At 35.3% G+C, this 19,640-nt stretch overlaps 1 protein-coding gene across 2 annotated transcripts; it reads left to right on the forward strand.

Moving 5' to 3' along the window:
- The first annotated feature begins 1,334 nt into the window (after nucleotides 1–1,334).
- LOC113235192 (GDP-fucose transporter 1) lies at nucleotides 1,335–18,713 on the forward strand. Of its 2 annotated transcripts, XM_026470808.1 has the most exons (6): nucleotides 1,335–1,556; nucleotides 3,410–3,611; nucleotides 10,293–10,518; nucleotides 10,834–11,126; nucleotides 12,543–12,729; nucleotides 18,193–18,713. In XM_026470808.1, the coding sequence occupies exons 1-6, from the start codon at nucleotides 1,489–1,491 to the stop codon at nucleotides 18,201–18,203; spliced, it is 987 nt and encodes a 328-aa protein (XP_026326593.1). In that variant the 5' UTR covers nucleotides 1,335–1,488; the 3' UTR covers nucleotides 18,204–18,713. The 2 variants fall into 2 exon arrangements, with proteins under 2 accessions (XP_026326593.1, XP_026326592.1); XM_026470807.1 differs by lacking the exon at nucleotides 18,193–18,713 and having other exon boundaries at nucleotides 1,340–1,556; nucleotides 12,543–13,303.
- Nucleotides 18,714–19,640: the final 927 nt, after the last annotated feature.

A 19,640-nucleotide genomic window follows, 5' to 3' on the forward strand; every position in this document is an offset into this window, starting at 1 on the left:
AACCACTACCACTTGTTGTTCTTCTTCTTCTTTTAAATGTTATGGCTCCATCGAAATAAGCAATGATTTTGCCAATGTCAAGTAAAAATAACTATGTACGGTAGTTTAATATTATTATAAAAATTATACAAAAAAATGGCGATTTCGCCAATGTCCTGTGAGAATTTCCAATTCATTTCCACTTGTTGTTAGCTCCATAGTTTTTGTTCAGTAATTTCAACTTTTGATAGGTGTCAATGTCAAATGTGGAAAGTATTGGAAAAATATCCGGAAAAAGTATTATTTTTCCGAGAAATATGACTTTTTCAAAGTACAAATTTTTCCATGACCCTACGCTAATTGACAGTGAGAAAGAATACAGTAATGAAAATAGACAACTGGTTATTAATATTTGCTGCAACATTTTGTTTATTTGACAATGAGTGAATGGGGAAATGAATCTCGATTCTCGAGTGTCGACTGAATGGCAGACGCGGAGCGTATTCTAGTTAACTGTTTTTTTCTCTGTGGGTAGACATGGGGAATAGCGTTACATTTCTATCGCCGTGATTGTGGTTCCAATTCCAAAAAAATCACAGTGATTAATCGTCGTGATTTTGTCACGACTGTTACTTCCGTGACCTTGTCACGCCTATAAATTACATTACGACATACGGTTTTAGCCAGCGGCTTCTTTCTAATACTTATAGCCGTTTTTTTATAGAATGATTTAAGTTTTTGCTCCCTTTGTTACAAGTTTCAATTCCATTCAAAAAGTTGATTTTGTATTTAATGTAATTTTGTTTTTACTTATTTAATTCGAATCTTTGGATTGTTAAAAATAGCAATAAAATGTAATGTAATTTAATATTTAATGTAATAAATATTTCTAGTAGAATACACAAAGTAGATTAGATTCAGAGAAGTATACATAAATATAAAATACCAACTCTTCCTATAATAAAACAAATATACAAAAATATTTTACTTTGTTCATAAATAGGTTTCTAATAACTCCTGCAGATTTTTTTCATCCGCTCTTTCTAGTAGTAATAAGCACGTACGACCCTTGTGAGTGAGCAAAGAAAGTGATTCTACTTCATTCTCTCCCATGGCCGAAATGGCCCGATTTGAAGAGAACTACAACGAGTGGCGCGCTCAGTCACCACGGAACGGAGATCGCGCATTGTATCAAATACCTATGTGTCGTGATGTGAGTGACGGGGATAGCTGTTGGAACGGAGGAACACCTATGTGACTTTGGAACGTCGTTCCTTCGGAACGAGTCACGGTGATACTGTCTGACGGCGGATCATCGTGATTTTTTCATCGCGACCTTATTTATCACCCACCTCTATGGACTAAATAGTGGGCACTGTGTTATATGTGGTGGGCTGGTGGGCACAGGTAGGCACAGTACGTAGCTGTCACAGCCAGTCATAGCACAAGTTTATTTAGTTTTCAGTAATTATGTATTTTCATATTTGAAGCTCTGCGTTTTCTTACAATATGCGGGATACTCAGCAGGATCTTTGTTCCCGGTACATAAAAATATTTGTGGTGGTTGCCTGTTATTGGTAAGTATCGGAAAAAGCAGTAGGTATTTTCATTATGCCTTTTCATCTACACGAAACGTATTTTTCATAAAAATGTATTGAAGGGTTCAATTGAACTTAAAATTAATGCTTTCGTGGCATAGTGCAATTTATTCTATGTCAAGGTTGTTACAAAAGATCAACTATATTTATGTAGTTGCGATTATTTGGATAACAAATAGGCAATTTCACGTTTAGATGAACTTGCTTGCTAGTCAAATATTAAAATTGTCGTCCTGTTCCCAACTGTACCACTGGTATAACAGTGTGCAAACTATTTATTTGCCAAACACACCTCATTTTGATACCCAATTATACCACTGGTTTAGCAGTGTGCAAACTATTTATCAAAACACGCCTTGTTTTGACTGAAGCCGTCACTGATGGTTGTTTTTATCTTAAAAATGCGCCACCAATAACCCAAAAGCAGAAAATTCACAATTACTTATAGTATCATTTTTGTAGCACTTCAGATACAATCAGGGCTCTGCAAGCTAAAGTCACTGGTTTTTTGCTACACCTACATATTGCATCCCTACAGAAGTGAGATATAAGTGAAAACCACGAAATATAATGTAGCTGCCTATATAAGTAAATAGTGCTCTGTATTTTTCTTTATGTAGACATTAATTTAGATTAATATCATGATGTTATCTTGTTATTATCACATTATGAGAACACATATAAGTGAGCAGTGTTAAGTAGTAAATATAATTTTAAAAAATATCTATTCAATTAAAAGTGTAACTCCCATGACTGAATAGACACTGGCAAAATTTATCCAAAAGAAATGAGAAATTTAAAAAAATTAGAAGTTCTAACATCACCTACCAATCAAGATCTTAGGTTTTAGCATTTGTTGTATTTTTTTTTCGGTTTTAAATTACGTATATTATTTGTGTTTTTGAACGCCTACCAATTTTCAATGGATTTACCTTCATTATAAGAACAGACCGTGACTGTCCCATTGTTGGGCATAGATGTTTTGCACTTGTTTATTCTACAGAAAAAATATAGAATAGAATAATAGAATAGAATACATTTATATATATTTATATATATAAGAAATATCGACCTATTGGAAATCTGTAGACTATATTTTCATTAAATTAAATATTCTCCCTCGCCTGAGAGCATACCCTTATCCGTCAGTGGGATGTATAAATGGGTTGTTGATGAAGATGATGATGAAATATTCTAACTGTACCGTCAGTGCATTTTAGAAATAAGTAACTTCATCAATAGAAACAACCATAATTTTGCTACATTTGCAAATATTACCTACACTCAACTATTAAACCTCAGAAATAAATATAGACTGGCTCTACCTAGCTCGAAATTACAAATGTACAGCACAGGACCATTTCTAATGACTATTAAAATCTTAAATAGAATGTAGAATCGTCAAAGAAATTGCGTCCCAAATGCAGTATAATTAATTACCTTTAAGCACATTTGATAAGAAAATATCATTATAATTATTGTGCTATGATTGAATTGAATGAAGAAGTAACCTGTATAATAAATAAACAAGTAAACTCTTATGTGAAAGTAATAAAGTAATTTATTTTTACATAACATAAAGTTAATTAGTTAATTATTGTTTTCGAGCATAATAAAACAACATCGTAATAACATAAAAATTTAAATTTAAAAAAAGAAAATTAAAATAAATTTTTATATCTATATGAAGAACATTTTGTTTATTAATTTTGAAATATAGTATGTATTTTTTCATTTGTTTTAATTTGAATTAGTCCAGAAGGCTAATGCAAAGAGTTAAAAATGTTGATCTATAAAAACCAACCAGATATAAATCAACTTTATAATTTCAGGGTGGTGTCAATAGCAACTGTATTTGTTAACAAGGCATTACTAAGTAGTGCGACTGTGGCACTGGAGGCGCCGTTATTCATCACGTGGTTCCAATGCATAGTGTCATTCACAATTTGCTCTACATTGAGCTTGACTGGAGGCATACCGGGCATCTTCACCTTTCCTAAAGGTACACCATGGAAGATAGATGTCATGAGGAAGGTAACATCAGATTGTTATCCTTTTATTTTATTATGATAATCAGACAATTTTTAGTTGAGAATCTAGTCAATACACCTTGAATTAGCTAATAAAATGAGTTTCATTGAAGTGAAGCTGTAGGCCGGTTATTTTACTTTTTTTATTTTAGGTCTAATTGAAAATAAAAAAAATGCTGTAATAGATTTCATATTATTGGTCAAAAGAACACATTGCAATGTGTTCTTTTCAACCTTGGCGGAATACAACGTTAGCAGAATAATAGTGGAAAATGATGGAACCAATATAAAAAATTTGAAATTGGAATTCACTTGTTAAACTGTTACAATACTTATATAAGTTTTAAAACTAAAAAATATTTTTTCTTACAAAGGCAGGTAGGTAGTTTAAGGCTTTGCAAGGTCGATATTACGAGATGTTAATTTAATTGTTAGTTTATGCCCAATTACTATTGTCATTATTTACTGCCTCTGTGGCCGAACGGTTAAGAGACCCCAGGTTCGATTCCCGGGCCGGGAGAAATAGTTGTATGACCTAGATTTATTTCTCTCGTGAGTTTGAGTGTAATTTGTGGTTGTCTATGAGTATGTCCATGGCACCTGCGATACAGGGTTTCCCTAGTGCGGGGCTATATTGAGTGTGTGCGTTATTGTTATTATTATTTATTTAAATATAAATGTTACTGTTTTATATTCTCAATGTTTTTTGTTCTACTAAATATTAATACAGTTAGTCTTAAAATGATCTGAGTGATCAAACAATAAATGTGAACCCGTCATACCCGTCATTTGCAAAGCTATTCATGAGTTTAGGGGGAATATTGGGCATATAGAGCGTCCAACACAAACAGCAGTATGCTATCAATGATAGTTAAATGAATTGTTTGTTTCATAAATTTTTGTGATTTTTTTCATTTATAATGAATTTATGACTTGGTTCATTATTTAACGGTTATTGTTTTATAAAGCAGACGATCCCCCAAAGTCGCCGATCCTTTTTTCTAAGTATGTATCTAATCGTCTGTGCTATGATTTAGTTGGTTGTTTGTTGTAATTTACTTGATTAGTAATGATCTCAGTATACAGAGAAGTAAAAAAAACCTAAGTTCGTGGAATTGCATCTCTTTGCCAAGTTTTATTCAAATCGGTAACTAGAAAGTGCGCGAAACCGGATTCATTCCCTAGTATGTCACCCTTATTCTTCAAAATTAAATGGGACCACTACTGACGATCCCTTTTTCAAATAAAAAAAGAATCATCAAAATCGGTTCACTAATTATCGGAGTTATCGCGTAACATACATACATAGAAAGAGAAAAAATAAAATAAAAACAAAGACAAATTGAGAACCTCCTCCTATTTTTTCAAGGCGGTCAAGAAAATACTATTTTTATTGCCAACTTCTTGTAAAAATAAATAAAAAAACATACTTTTCAAAACATGTGAACAAGTAGACTTCAAGTTCTTAAGTTTTCGCAATTGTTACACATAGGAAATTAAACTATTTTTCCGGATTTAAATCACCTATATTTGTTTTTTCAAACAAACCAACGTTTCGGGCCCTTTACAGGTCCCATGGTCACGGTTGACTCCTTGGGACCATCCTGAAATCCGGAAAAATAATTTTCATTTCCTAAGTAGACTTCAAATTTTCACCTATGTTGAAGGACTAAAATAGACTGATAATGGATAAATCTATATAGCGATCCCTCCTACGTAAAGTTGTAACCCCAAAGTAACACCTTTTTAGGGAAACGTTTTATCATTATGATTAAAATGAACATAACACCTGAGATTGTCGAGGTCATTGCTATGGAATTTTGATATAAATGCATTATTTTTCATGCTTTATAATTGTACAGCTATATGTATTAGGTAATATCATAAAAATGAAGTTGTTTTTGTGACTTATTATAGATTACGTTGGTGGAGTCGATATATCGCACCCCTCATCGAAGAATGGCATAAGTGGAGTTACGTCAAAAATGTTTATTGCTCCATTAGATACAGAAAAATATAACTCACATCCTCTCCAATTCTTGTAACTCTATCGACTAATATTGTACAAACATTAGCAAACCATCAACAGTGAATCACAGCGCCATCTTTTTTACAATTTTCTAATGACGGTTTTATTGACGTTTCAAACCAAATTTCATGTTCAAAAATAGTATAATCTTGAATTTCACATATTTTGAGTTACAACACTATTGTAATAGCAGTGCGATATGTAGACAACCACAAATGACTCCCAAACTCACGAGATAAATAAATGTAGGCCACATAAATATTTCTCCCAAACCGGGAATCGAAACCGGGACCTCTGCGTGGCAGTCCAGCATGATAACCGTTCGGCCACAGAGGCAGCATTGAAGAACTTTATGAATTTTTACTGCTTTATTTTAATTACTTACTGTCGTGGTTGCCTGCGATACGACTTTAGCATCGCATTGACTTGTATGGAGTCTCTTACAATACGACAAAGTCGCATCGCTGAGTCGCATGTTAATGCAACACTGTGTGTGATGCTGTGAGAACCAATAACCGAATCTAAAGGCTGAGACAATATGGACACGGCCGGTACACACTCGTGAGGCCAATGCTCGCCACCCTTCATGCACGTCACAGGTTGTCAAGGGCTTAACCCAGATATAAGTGTTTGTCAAGAATTCACACCATACTTTGTGCGCAGCTGATTGGCGCTATGTGGCCAGTTACACTTACCGGCACGGAAACTTGGCCACACTTGGATTTTGCGATAACTTATATTAAAATACTATTTTATTACCAAATAAAGTCTAGTTACACTCAATATGCGTTATTTTTGTTTTTTTACACTTTTATAGTGTTTGTACACCAAAAAACAGTGTTTTTTTTAAATTACACACTTTTACGAGAAAAACGATTTTTAAACACGAAATTCTAAAAAATTGAAAAATTAAAACTTAGCCAACTTTCTTTATGTTCATACGTTTTAGTACTTGGTGTTACCTCCTCTTGCTCTAATTACAGCCTGCATTCGATCTGGCATGCTTTGAATGATATTTCTGACATCAATTTGAGGAATGTTTTCCCAAGCGGCAAGAACTGCATTTCGGAGCTCATTAAGTGTTTGTGGCGGGTTGGGAGTGGACTTTACTTTCCTTTTAAGCGTGTCCCATATGTGCTCTATTGGATTTAAGTCCGGGCTACGAGCTGGCCATTGCAATTTTTGAATACCAACCTCTTCAAGATATTCATTCACACAACGTGCGATGTGCGGGCGTGCATTATCATGCATTAAAAGAAATTGGTCGTGTCCAATGAACTCCGAATACACGATAACATGATCCTGGAGTATTTCCTCGATGTATCGTGTGGCAGTCAGCCGATTGTCGACAATCACTAACTCCGTGCGAGCGTCAGAACTTATTCCTCCCCATACCATTATGGAGCCCCCGTGAAAGCTGACGGTTTGTGCGGTGGTAATGGGTAGAAACCGTTCACCTCTTTTTCTCCACACTCGTTCTCGGCCATCTGGAGCACGTACAGCTATTCTGCACTCATCTGTAAACAGAACTGTAGCCCATTCATGTGTCCAGTTAGCATGTTCCCGTGCAAACCTAAGTCGAGCTACTCGGTGCTGTCTGAGAAGTTCTGGACCTCTTGCTGGCCTACGAGCTTTTAAATTAACTTCTTCCATACGTCTTCTCACGGTACGCTCGCTGACATTTACTTGTCTCGCGATTTGGAGCCGATTGCGAATTTCTACAGCGGTAAGGTAGCGGTTTCTCAAAATTTCCAGAACAATGAAACGGTCATCCCGAGCCGATGTGCACCTAACACCACCACTGCCTGGTCTGCGAGTATAGTGGCCTGTCTCCTGGTATAGTTTTAAGGCATACTGCATTGAAGAACGTGGCACATTCAGAATGATAGCCACTTCACGTTGTGACAGCCCTTGGTCAATTAAAGTTACGGCCTGTGCAACTTGGGTTGGTGTTAAGGGCATTTTTATTGACAAATTTTCTCTTTTAAATATGGTATTAAACACTCAAAAACACAAGACGTCGGTAACTTAACAGTACACTTTGCAAACCTTAAACTTTTATCCCACAACCTTATTGCCCAAATGACCCGATTCAACTAAAACTTAAAAATTGTGTGACAGTGCACTCAAAAATAATTAATTGCCCTCTTGAAATGAGGGTAAACATTTTTTCTACACACCTTCATGAGAAGTGCTTATTAGAAACACTTAAAACTTTTGCAAACGCGAGATTAGTGCTTGGCCAAGATTCCGTGCCGCTCAGTGTATATTAAACATTTGCATAATAGGTACATAGCGCTTTTTCATCACATCATCATTTTATTTGTTTTTAATTCAGTCGACAAAACTTTGTCACCAAATAACTAAGCTTATACGACGACCTTCGAGTGGCTTGCACACCGGTTTGCATGTTGGCGCCATCTCTGAGGTTCCGGGTTCGATCCCCAACCGAGTCAATGTAGAAACTAATTTTTAAATATTCTCTCGGGTCTGGGTGTTTGTGGTACCGTCGTTGTTTCCGATTTCCATAACACAAGTTTATTTACTTTGGGATCAGAGCACGTATGTGATGTTGTCTAATATTTATACTATTAATCATGTATAACAAATTGGTGCGTATTTATGGTATTATTTGCGCGCTATTTCTAAAGAATCTTTTTGAAGTGTTGTTCAGTGGAATTAATATAATTTTGGTTGTTTCAAACCATCTTCAGCGTTATTGCGGACAATATCGAGAATAATCTGGAATTTTGTACAATGGTGTAGGTCACAAGGTTATCCAATTACCAAAAATGTGTTTACTTAATATATTTAGGTACATACTATGTTGAGTGTGTGTATACATAACGGATTATTCACTATTATTATATCACATTACGAGTATAGGAGGAATATCATAACTAAGTTATATTTTTACTTATAAATGACAGGTAAAATAGACTTAGATCCTAATAACAGTATCTAAAATACCAACCATTGCATCGGGATCTTTCTTTGTTTTGTTGATTCTGTACTCAATGAAATGTATTTGACTTGAGATATAGTAATATCGCATGATTCCGCAGGTATAATGGCATGCGTCCGTTGTTCTTTATAAACTGTCAAAGGCATTGTTTATTAGATTTTTCTATGTATCTAAACAGTACTCATTGATCGTGCCCGGCTCTATAAACAATAGTGCCAATTCTGTGGCGCACATTCTTCTGACTCTACAGGAATTCCGCTAGCAGAATCGCCTTGAGCCATCTTAAGACAAACAATACAAACACAGTTTTGTTCTAGAAAGATTCACAGAACTGTCTTGAGCCAGAGGGAGAATTAGAGAATCAATATAAACTCTTAGTCCAAGAAAGTTTCGAAAGCATTTGAAGTTGCTATGCTTCAAAAATAAATTCTCTTCACAAAAGCCGTCACTTACGCGTGACTATTGTGCGTTTCCTGTTATGCCTTATCTCTTTCATATAAAATCTACTTTTATTTGATATTAGATGTTGAAACACTGCGAGTGTTCTTAGAAACACTGCGAGTGTTCTTACAGTTCAAAATGGTCCTACTTATTGATTGCTACGAAACACGTGTTTCTGAGTGACGATATCACTAATAATGTCCCTTTGATGAACTAATTTTAACAAAGTCACGCGGTTAACAAAGTAACAGTCGGATTATATGGGTCAGTAGATATTCTTCTTATATCATAATGAATACAAAATGTATCGATTCGTTGAATTTCTAGAATACAGGCATATCTCAAAAAACATCTTCCTCCTGAACAGAAATTGCCAGGTCAACTTGTTTTTAATTAAGTTGCCCTAGTAAGGATAATTTCTTCGGGTGGAGATTTTCGGATGGGGGTTTACTCTCTATCTCCGTCCGACATCCGTTCGAAACAATTACTGTCAAATAAGTAATATTCGACAAAATTAAAAGACAAGTATCAAGTATGAAGCTTCATTTGCATCACGCGTTTTTTCATTTGGTCAAGTATTGCTTATTTGGCAGTAATTGTTTCGGATGGATGTCGGACGGAGATCGAGAGTAGACCCCCTGATCCGGATTATTAGTGCGATGCGATTCAAACGATGGTACAGTCACGAGCACATCGAGCTTGACACTTTGTATTTTGGACCGTTCTTATCGTGAGCGGCATAGAGTTGGATTTAAAAGTCTTAAGTGTTTGACGTGCTCTTGACCCTGTACGTACACCTGCGAGTCTTGGGGATTTAATGGCGCCTACTAAAGCGGGAAGAGGAATGATTAACGTGACCATTTTTTTAATAAATGTTATTAAAAAAATAAAAAAAATTTAAATTAAATTATTTATTAATTAAAAAATTAAAAAAAGACTAATCTTGTGTAGTCTGGTGGGCTGACTTTATATATTTTTTGATGGTGAACAATTTATTTGCTTTAATATGATGTCAGGTTTAGTTATTAAATATTAATGTAACTATGCCATGATTTTTAAATTTATGTGACGTATATCATGTATGTCAACAAACAGCTTGTTGCCGAATGCGGAACTTTTTAAAGTATTTTTTAACAGCGGAGCACGAAACTTAAAAGCGGGACTGTCCCGCTCAAAGCGGGACGTATGGTCACGTTAAGGATGAATGATAACTATAAGTAATATAATATACTATTGTTGTCAATTTCCAGGTGCTGCCTCTGTCGCTAATGTTCACGCTCATGATAGCAACAAACAACTTGTGTCTGAAGTACGTCGGTGTGTCATTCTACTACATCGGGCGGTCGCTCACAACTGTGTTCAATGTTATATTCAGCTGGGTGCTTATTGGACAACTGACGTCGCTTAGATGCATATTGTGCTGCTTGGTCATCATTTTCGGATTCTATCTTGGAGTGGATCAGGAGAATTTATTAGGTAATTGTGTCGGACGGCCTAAAGGAGATTGCGAATGCATATTTCAAAGTATTTTATAATTTAATAATTAAAAGGTAATGCCGTAAAAAAATTACAATCCTTTAAAATTATTTGGAGTTTCATGTTTACTTATGACAGTATTGTATTGTATGTATCCATTTTCAAACGAGATTATGAATTTATTGGTGCCATTTAGTAATTTTTTGAACTTTCAAGTCGTGTTTTCTCAATTCCATCATTTTTGAGTTACGACAGTATTTGGCTTCTTATGCGAAATATTGCAATAATGCAACTGTTTCTTCTCTTTATTTCCAGGATCATTTTCATTAGTAGGCACAATCTACGGCGTACTAGGGTCTCTGATGCTATCTCTGTACTCGATTTATACAAAGAAAGTGCTGCCACATGTCAATCAGCAAGTTTGGCTGCTCTCTTACTACAATAACGCCTACTCCATACTTCTCTTCATTCCGTTGATAGTGGTCAATGGAGAACTTACTATATTGGCTAATTATACTAACTTTCACGATCCATACTTTTGGTTCCAAATGCTGATTGGTGGATTGTGCGGATTCGCAATTGGATACTTTACTTCCTTGCAAATAAAGGTAACATTTTGCAAACATATTTTTTATTGCTAGCCTGTACTGTTGGACAAAAACATTACCATTCAATCAATCAGTTTATTTATTTGTCGGAATAAGGGCGCTTTCAAATTAGACGCTTTAGTGGCGCCACTATGGCGCTGCAGCCGCGCCACTACTAATTTTCATACAATGTTTAGAAGCGCAGTTGCAGCGCCAAATGTCGTGACATGCGCGCGCCACTTTTGCAGTCACAATTGGTGAACTATTTTAAAAATTACTGAAGCTCTACAGAGGCGCGGCAGTCACGCCACTGCAGCATATCTACAAGCGTCTAATATGAATGCGCCCTTATTCTGTCATAGTTGGCATGCAAATATGTATGTTATTCAACTTTTCCTTTCTATTTTTCTCTTTTCATTGCCATTCCCATAACGTTCAATTACTTTTAAACTCATCTATCTCATCTCTCCAATTATTCCTTCAAAAACCTTTTTTGCCACATCGGTAATTCTTATTAAGAACGAATCGTAGAATTCCAGACACAAGGCTGAAATTTATCTAAATTTATTTTTACACCTATTTATGTAGAGCTCCCTGTGAAAGAGTTCGTCCAGGGAAGTGCTACCACCTTACCTATTTCTGCCGCCAAGCAGTAATGTCAGCATTACTGTGTTCCGGTCCTAAAGGGCAAGGGTGCTGGTGATATTACAAGCACACGAGACTTATCAACTTACGTCTCAGGGTAACTGGCACAGTGGCAATGCCCCTGAGATCTTTGCGATTTAAAGCTCTGTGTGGCACTGCAACTGTTATGGACAGGCGTGTGGCTTACCATCAGGCGCACGACATGTTCGTCCCGTCACTTTATGTTATAAAAAAACAAATTGATCAAACACAAATATTTTATTTACCAATCGGGTCGAAGGAATTTTTCTTTGTGTTTGTTCAGTTTTTCTATCAATAATTTATAATAATTATAATAAAGAATGCCTATTCGTTGTTTACACAAATATACGACTATTCCTCTCCATTTTGCTGGATAATGGGCCTAGTTTTATCTTATTATTGTTTTACCAAAGCTATTTAATATTTACTAGGCCCAGTGGATAAATAAGATGTGATTGTATAAATCCGTCCTGTCACTTGATATTATAAAAAAAATGTTTGGCAGTTTGTTCTTTTGTAAATCAGCCAGTGAACAGATTAGGGCACATATAGGACGGATAACTGATTCATGTGAAGACCAACTTGAGGCTTGCCCTGCGGAAAACGATACAGTTCTTCGGGCTCACTGCCGAGCTGAGTGGGCGAAAATAAGAATGTTATCAATCGGCGATTTTTCTTTTCATTACTTCTAGTATCTAATATTTCTTTTTCGGACCTTAACGTTGGCACAAATTTTACCACCTCTAAAAAGTTAACTTTAAATATTTACAGGTGACGTCACCTTTAACGCACAACATATCAGGAACAGCCAAGGCCTGTGCACAGACGGTGATTGCGACGCAGTGGTACAGCGAGACCAAAAACTTGCTATGGTGGACGTCGAACGTCATAGTTCTCTGCAGCAGTGCTTTATACGCACGGTTCAAACAAATTGAAATGGAACAGAACGCCCGAAAAAGTAACAATGAAGAAAAATCTTTAGTCTGACTTTTGAATTACTGTGTCTGAAGACTTTAACCATTGTAACGTTAATTTATAACATTTTCGAACTTTCTAAGTGTGATATAGTGTTAGAATACATAATATAACATTGAATGTCTGTATTAATCATGTATTTTAACTAAACATGTATTTATGTGTCCTTATGGGTGTAATATGTTATTTTGTACTGGTTGTAAAGAAAAGTAATAGCGCACTATAGATCAAATCGACAGTTGAAAGGAAAGAGGGGCTAAACGCACTTAAGCTGGCCACATACAGAATTTCGAAACAGAATTCCGACTGTATGTGGCTGGCCTTAGGTTGGTAATTAACTATACCTATACAATTCTTTTTTCACACGAAAGAATTTTCAGGGTTGCCATTATTTGCAAAAATTTTAAATAGTCCTGTAGTTGTTTGTCAACATTTTTATCGATATATTAAAACGTAAAGACTTATCGCCTTCTTACTTCTTATTTTGACAGTTGGCTCACTGATATCGATATCAATTCGTGAAGTACCGAGGCACAATTTTGTTGTTCCTAGTTTACGTCCATTTTTTTATTTTTTTATTTTATTTTATTTATTTGTTAAACGATATAATTTATAATATTTTACCGTTTTTTACGTCGTAAGTTAACAAGTCCCTTATGCCTGTAATTTACCTGCAAATTCAAAACTAGAACGCTTGGCGGTAAAGTGAACAAGCTGTTATGGGATTGTTATTTAATTGATGGTTATTTAATTTATGGAAAGCCAAAATTCTAGTTACGACCTGTCTAAATGGACGCCCTATTTTTTTTTTGCTGACGTGGCCCTTTTGTAGGACGGAGTGGACAACTTGTCCTAATAATATTTGTCTGAGCAAATTGGTCAATTGCTCAATGTACTCTGTCAATTTTGGTCAATTTTGATAGTCACGCACGTCACATTAACTATTTTAGTAAACCACACTCTGTTCATAAATTGTAGACGTATATTTTAGGGCTAGAGAACGGAAAGTTAATACAATTAGATAAATAAAACACTAAGTATACTAAACAACGTCATTTTCAATTTTATTAAAAGTTTTAATGATTGATTTGTGTATGCATAAGTTTTAAACAATAATTTGATAGGTATTTTATATCGTTATGCAAATATGTTCTAGTAATCACAATTATTTAATGTAAGTATTACATTGACTTACAAATAAATGGACGACGAGTCTAATACAAAAACCACGAAAAAAATGTCCCAAGTCAACCTATTCGAAATTTAAATTGTAATGTCATCGCAGTATCGCGCTGTCAGTAGAACAAATGAAGACTAAAGCGGAGTTTGGCGCTCTGTATACGATTTTAGCGCCTTACAAGTGCGGACACTTTTTAGCGCGGACCCGACGTCCATATAATTGTAAGTCAATGAAGTATTACGTGTTATTTGACCATGGGACAATAATTTACCTACCGAATAATTGATGATCACTTATAGCATATGACGATCAGTTTACGTCTCTAGTGTAGACCATTGACATTTGTTTACTTGATATTATCTATATTATGTTTTCTGGATGGCGGTTCCCTTTATCACGGAACTGCTGGGCCTGATTAAGTTCACTGTGTGCAACTTAATCCTATGTGTTTAGCGTACTTTACACATGTTCGAAAACTAAAGTGAACATTTTCCAATGTGCAAGTTTCTGTGAATTCAGAATTGGTTTCAGTGAACTACGTGTCGATAATGACTCGGTGATAAAAGACCTCCAAATACCACACCTGACAGTAAAACATATTATGACAAAATAGCTGGATTGTTTGTGAGATACGCGAAATCTTTTTCTTATTTTTAGACTAGGAGAATGTTGAGTATGGAGAATTTACATTACGTATTAATTTTTTTTAAGTAACCCGTAAACAGCAATCGTATAGGAATACCATCACTACTTATTTTTACAACCAGTACATTTTTTTAAATCTAAATGTAACGTAGATAGAGATTTGGACTGTCCAAACTAAATTGTTAGTTGTCAATTTTCAGTGGCTGTAGTGTTATGTAATAAGTTTAATTTAACAGGGTTGTAGAAATAAATGGCGTGATTGAACGCCATCGAGTATATAAATATACTCGATGTTAAACGCATACTTATTACCAAAGGTATTTAAAGCGTAGAACTCCTCTGGGGCTTACAGTGGATATGGAAACAAAAGACCCGCTGTCTACCACAACGGAGCGCAAGTGTTTCAGCAACCAATGGTATTGCCATAGTATAATAGGATAAGTAGTTCAACTCCTGCGTGTTCGGCGCGTTAATGCTTACACTTCACTCGGAGCATAGGGTTGTCACCCCTCACATTATAATTTTAGTTGTACCTACAGGTTGTAAACATAATTTTAAAAAGTTTTCATCTCAGTATTCTCGTGCTAATTTGAAATAATCGTTGTTAAATGTCTGTACTTACATATTGATATTTTTGTACTAGGATGGTGGATTGGCATCTCGATTATGGGAGTATGATTATAAAGTATGAACCAATACATACATGAGTAAAAGTAGAAATTAAATGCTGAACGCTTCTGAATTTGGGGCACTCTTGTTCAAACAACAATAAACACGTCTACGATTTGATGTAAAATTTTTAAACAATGAGCGAACGCTTCTATTTTATAATGATTGGTGCGTGCGACTACCCGCGCTGTGCAACTCGAGTGCCCCGCGAAATGATACACTCCTTGTCTTGTATACTTTGTATTACGCAATACAAATAAACAAGATGGCCGCCATACAAATTTCAAAGTCTTCTATCACGGCAACTATTAGAGATAGGTAGGAAGGAATGTCATAGAGGGTAACAGTGATCAACTGCCTGTGTCAAAAAATTCAAGATGGTGGCTGAAGAAAAACTTGCTTCAATCCGGTTAAAAATTAATTAAGTCTTTAGGAGTCCTTAATCATAATTTGGGGTCAATGGTTTCTTTTCGCCATTTTTGAATATAGCTGGCATATAAGCGTTTTTCGTTAACAATGGCTGCCAAAAAAGGCTTGCACTTTGTTTAGATTTATGTGGTATTGCGTTATTTTGTCATTTCCGAACATCAGCCAGTAGTTCGTTTTTTGGACATTTCCACGTTGTAAGCAATTTGTTCGTTATTTGAACTGAGCAGTTCGAGATTTCAAAATTTCGAAATTATTCCTCTATGGAGATGCCAAAATAACATAATACAATTGATTACTGAAAGCGTTTCTCCGCTCCGCTTTGGTACATAATGGGCCTAGGGGTTATGTACCTACCGTAAGGGTACATGTGCGTTGCACTATGTCCTCACGTTTTATTATCGTTGAACGACTGTCGTGTCTAGCCTGTTCCCATATCACGACTATCTGTCATGGACGATTTTCATCGTTGAACGATTGTCGTGACTAGCTGTTCCTATATCTAGATCGTGACGACAACTTATCGTTTCACGACAGCCTCCTTGCCCATCTCTGGCTACGACCCAACGCTACTGCAAAGCGAGCAGAGGGCGCGGGGTACGAGAGGGGAGGGCAGGGAGCAGAATACGTGCGGACAGCGATAAATAAAACGTGACGACAATAGGAGCTGCGACAATCTGTCGTTACGTTTTATCGTGACGTTTTTTTATCGTCTGACGACTGTCGTTCTAGCTGCTCCCACTGTGACGACAGTTTGTCGTTGTAACGATAAAAAATCGTGAACGACAGTTAATCGTGTCGTGCTATATGTGAACAATTTCATTTAAATATACAAGCCACGACACTGTAAACTGCACGACAATCTGTCGTCACGACATAGTGGGAACGCGCCCTGAGCTGCGACATTTCATTTGTAATACAATTATTCCTCAAGTTAGATAATTGAAAAATTAAAACTTTAAATAATTTCGTAACTCTGCGTCAAGGAGAGTGTGCGACGGAATTGCATGAATTAAGTTTGTCATACCCTTTCCACCATCAGGGGACAAGAATTAGTTTGGGGTACTCTTTCTTGTGGGCATCGAGAGAACTGTTTTGCCACATCATTACTGTGACTTTTTTAATCCCAAAACAATTAACGACATCCGTCAATTGTTTCACTTCAAATCGACCAGTTTACTTGAGCTTTGCTATAATGGACGACAATTGCAAAATTACATATTTAATATTTAATTACCGATGAAATTTGATTCCGTTTGTTTAGTAATTAGATGTTTTGCTGTTTTTCCCACAACACCGAATGGAACAGCACGCCATTGTCAGAAATATTATCTTTATTACAACAATACAGAATATTTTTGGAATATACGGAGACGTACAGACTGGTCAATTGTTAGCGCTGTACTATTTCAGCTTTCTAATTTGTAATTTCAGTGCAAACCAGATTTGATTTTTATAAGTGATATATCACTGATGAGTTACCAGGAATATATGGCCCTTATTTCGTCTCTATTTCTGGTTATATACTCGATGGTTGTGGGTGATCCCAGGATTCTCACGAAACGTTGCGCTTCTATTTTTATGTGGCGTAGGATTAAGGAGTGGAATTCCTTCCCTAAACCTACGCTTTTTCAAGGTGTGATACAGTGGATAGGCATTATACTATATTTTTTAAAAAGAAACCTTTCGTGCCAATTTTATATTTCGGTCAACGATGCGTAGTACGTATTCCGTTTTCATGAGCGAGTTAAGATTAAAATATCTAGCTTATTGTTTAAAACAACGTGATAAGAATTCCAAATTCATATAAATACGAATTTACAGACACACAACAACATGATATAGAAATGTAAAGCATTCATAAAACCCATTATCCTCCAAAACGTGGAGCAGGGAGTTGTGTTTAAGGAACCGATGGTGGTATTGTTTAAGATAAATCTGAAAATAAGGAATTCTTTGTTTTTATTGAACAAACACAAAAAATTCCAATCGGGTCGAAGGAATATTTCTTTGTGTTTGTTAAATTTTTCTATCAATAATTTATAATAATTATAATAAAGAATGCTTATTCGTTGTTTACACACATATACGATTATTACTCTCGATTTTGCTGGATAATGGGCCTAGTTTTATTTTATTATTATTTTACCAAAGCTATTTAATATTATCTAGGCCCAGTGGATAATTAAGATACTAGTGGACTGTATAAATTAACTTGTAATTCGAAAAATAGGAAATAAATTGAATTGCAGAAATTAGGGACACGTGTGACGGCGTTTCGTGATCGATGTGCTTTTTTCTTTTGATTTTATGAGCCAATGGCCATCCGCGAGCAGTGTTGCTGTGTCTGTGCTAGATAAATGTAAAGGATATTTTTATACTGACACGATAGGACTTTTTCGCACCTATTGAGGCAGTTTAAGTCAGTGAATTTGTTAAAATGAAACTTCCCGCACAAATGTTATTGTTTTAATGAACTTGTATTGTTCTGCCTCTTAATGATACAGTTTTTTTATTTATTTACAGACACATTGTGAGTATGATGATAAGAGAAGGATGCGTTATGGATCGTGAGTGCTACCATTATTCGAATATAGTTGGATGCTCGTTTATTTCTTTTGCCAACCGTACTTAGTTTATGAAACGAAAGTATATGATGTAAGTGGCTGTCATTTCTGCATTTAAAATAATTATAACTTACTACCTATGTAATGTATTATATTTTGTAATAGTCTTTTATAATTAACAATAATGGTGAATTTTCTATAACCCTGTTATTTATGATGATGTCGCGTTTATCCATTGTTCAAGAGCTTAATGACGGCACTGTTCATTAAAGACGATTTTTAGTAAAACATTAATTGCAACCTACATTTAAGCTAATTGCATAATGGAAACACGCTCTAAATGTTAAACTAAGTAAAAAAAGTTGTCACTAAGTCAAAAAACTAAAACTAAGTAAAAAACAATTCAGCAACTTATAAGTTGCTTTATGATCGTTTCAATACATTTTTCAAAATATAATAATTACAAATTTACATTTTGTTTAAATAAATTTTAAACATCACCAAAATGACATGATTTGTTGCGAACATTTTTAAATCTCTAATTCGTAAGGTTTAAAAATATCGCCTTACGTAAACCATAGAATTAAGGTATACAGCTATCGAAAATAATAAATACTACATTAAAAAATAGACATAAATTGATCAATAAAGTTAAATATAAAGTCATAATCTTGATTCGTTGTTTGACAAGATATTTAGTAACACTGGTTCAGAAATGAGCAGTACCAACGGACGTCACAACCATAATAAGCATACAAGCTATACTATGCATGATAGTCTATTGTTTGGAAAAGACGGGCGTGGTGTTACTTGAGATAATTATTTATTTCTATTTGTTTAAACTTTGAATGAATTATTGATTGAATAAATGAATGTTAACCGGAGAGTTGGGTTCAGAATTAATTTAATGTAATTAATATCGAACTTGAATTTCGAATTAATTTTCGTCATGTTTATATGAGTTGATCATCGAGTAAATAACCATATACTAGTCGGAGTTGATTAAGCATCAATCGAATAGCCTATATTTAAGGAATGGCTTGGTATGGTATGTACTACCTACTGACAAGAATGTCTTTTTCTATAGTGACCTTACAATAATTTGAACCTAAACGTTAGCGTACGAAGGTTTACAACAATCTAAAACTTTAATGTCCACTATGCAAGCGATTTCTTCATTCTCAGCACAGAAACTAATTCAAATGTACTCAAGTTTCTTTTGTATAATTTGTTGTATCAGGAGGTAACCCTAAGGGCGCGTGTCCACGCTAAGAAAAGTCGATCTATGCAAGAATTCGTGACGTTTCTCCACACGAACTGTGTACACTGCCTCGGCGCCAGACAAGAAAAAAAATCTTGTCTACCCCCGACACGACGCACTCTGCCGCTATTGTATGGGCGGGGTGA

Source organism: Hyposmocoma kahamanoa, unplaced genomic scaffold (genome assembly GCF_003589595.1).
Source record: "Hyposmocoma kahamanoa isolate Upper Pololo Valley unplaced genomic scaffold, ASM358959v1 87, whole genome shotgun sequence".
NCBI classification, from domain to species: Eukaryota; Metazoa; Arthropoda; class Insecta; order Lepidoptera; family Cosmopterigidae; genus Hyposmocoma; species Hyposmocoma kahamanoa.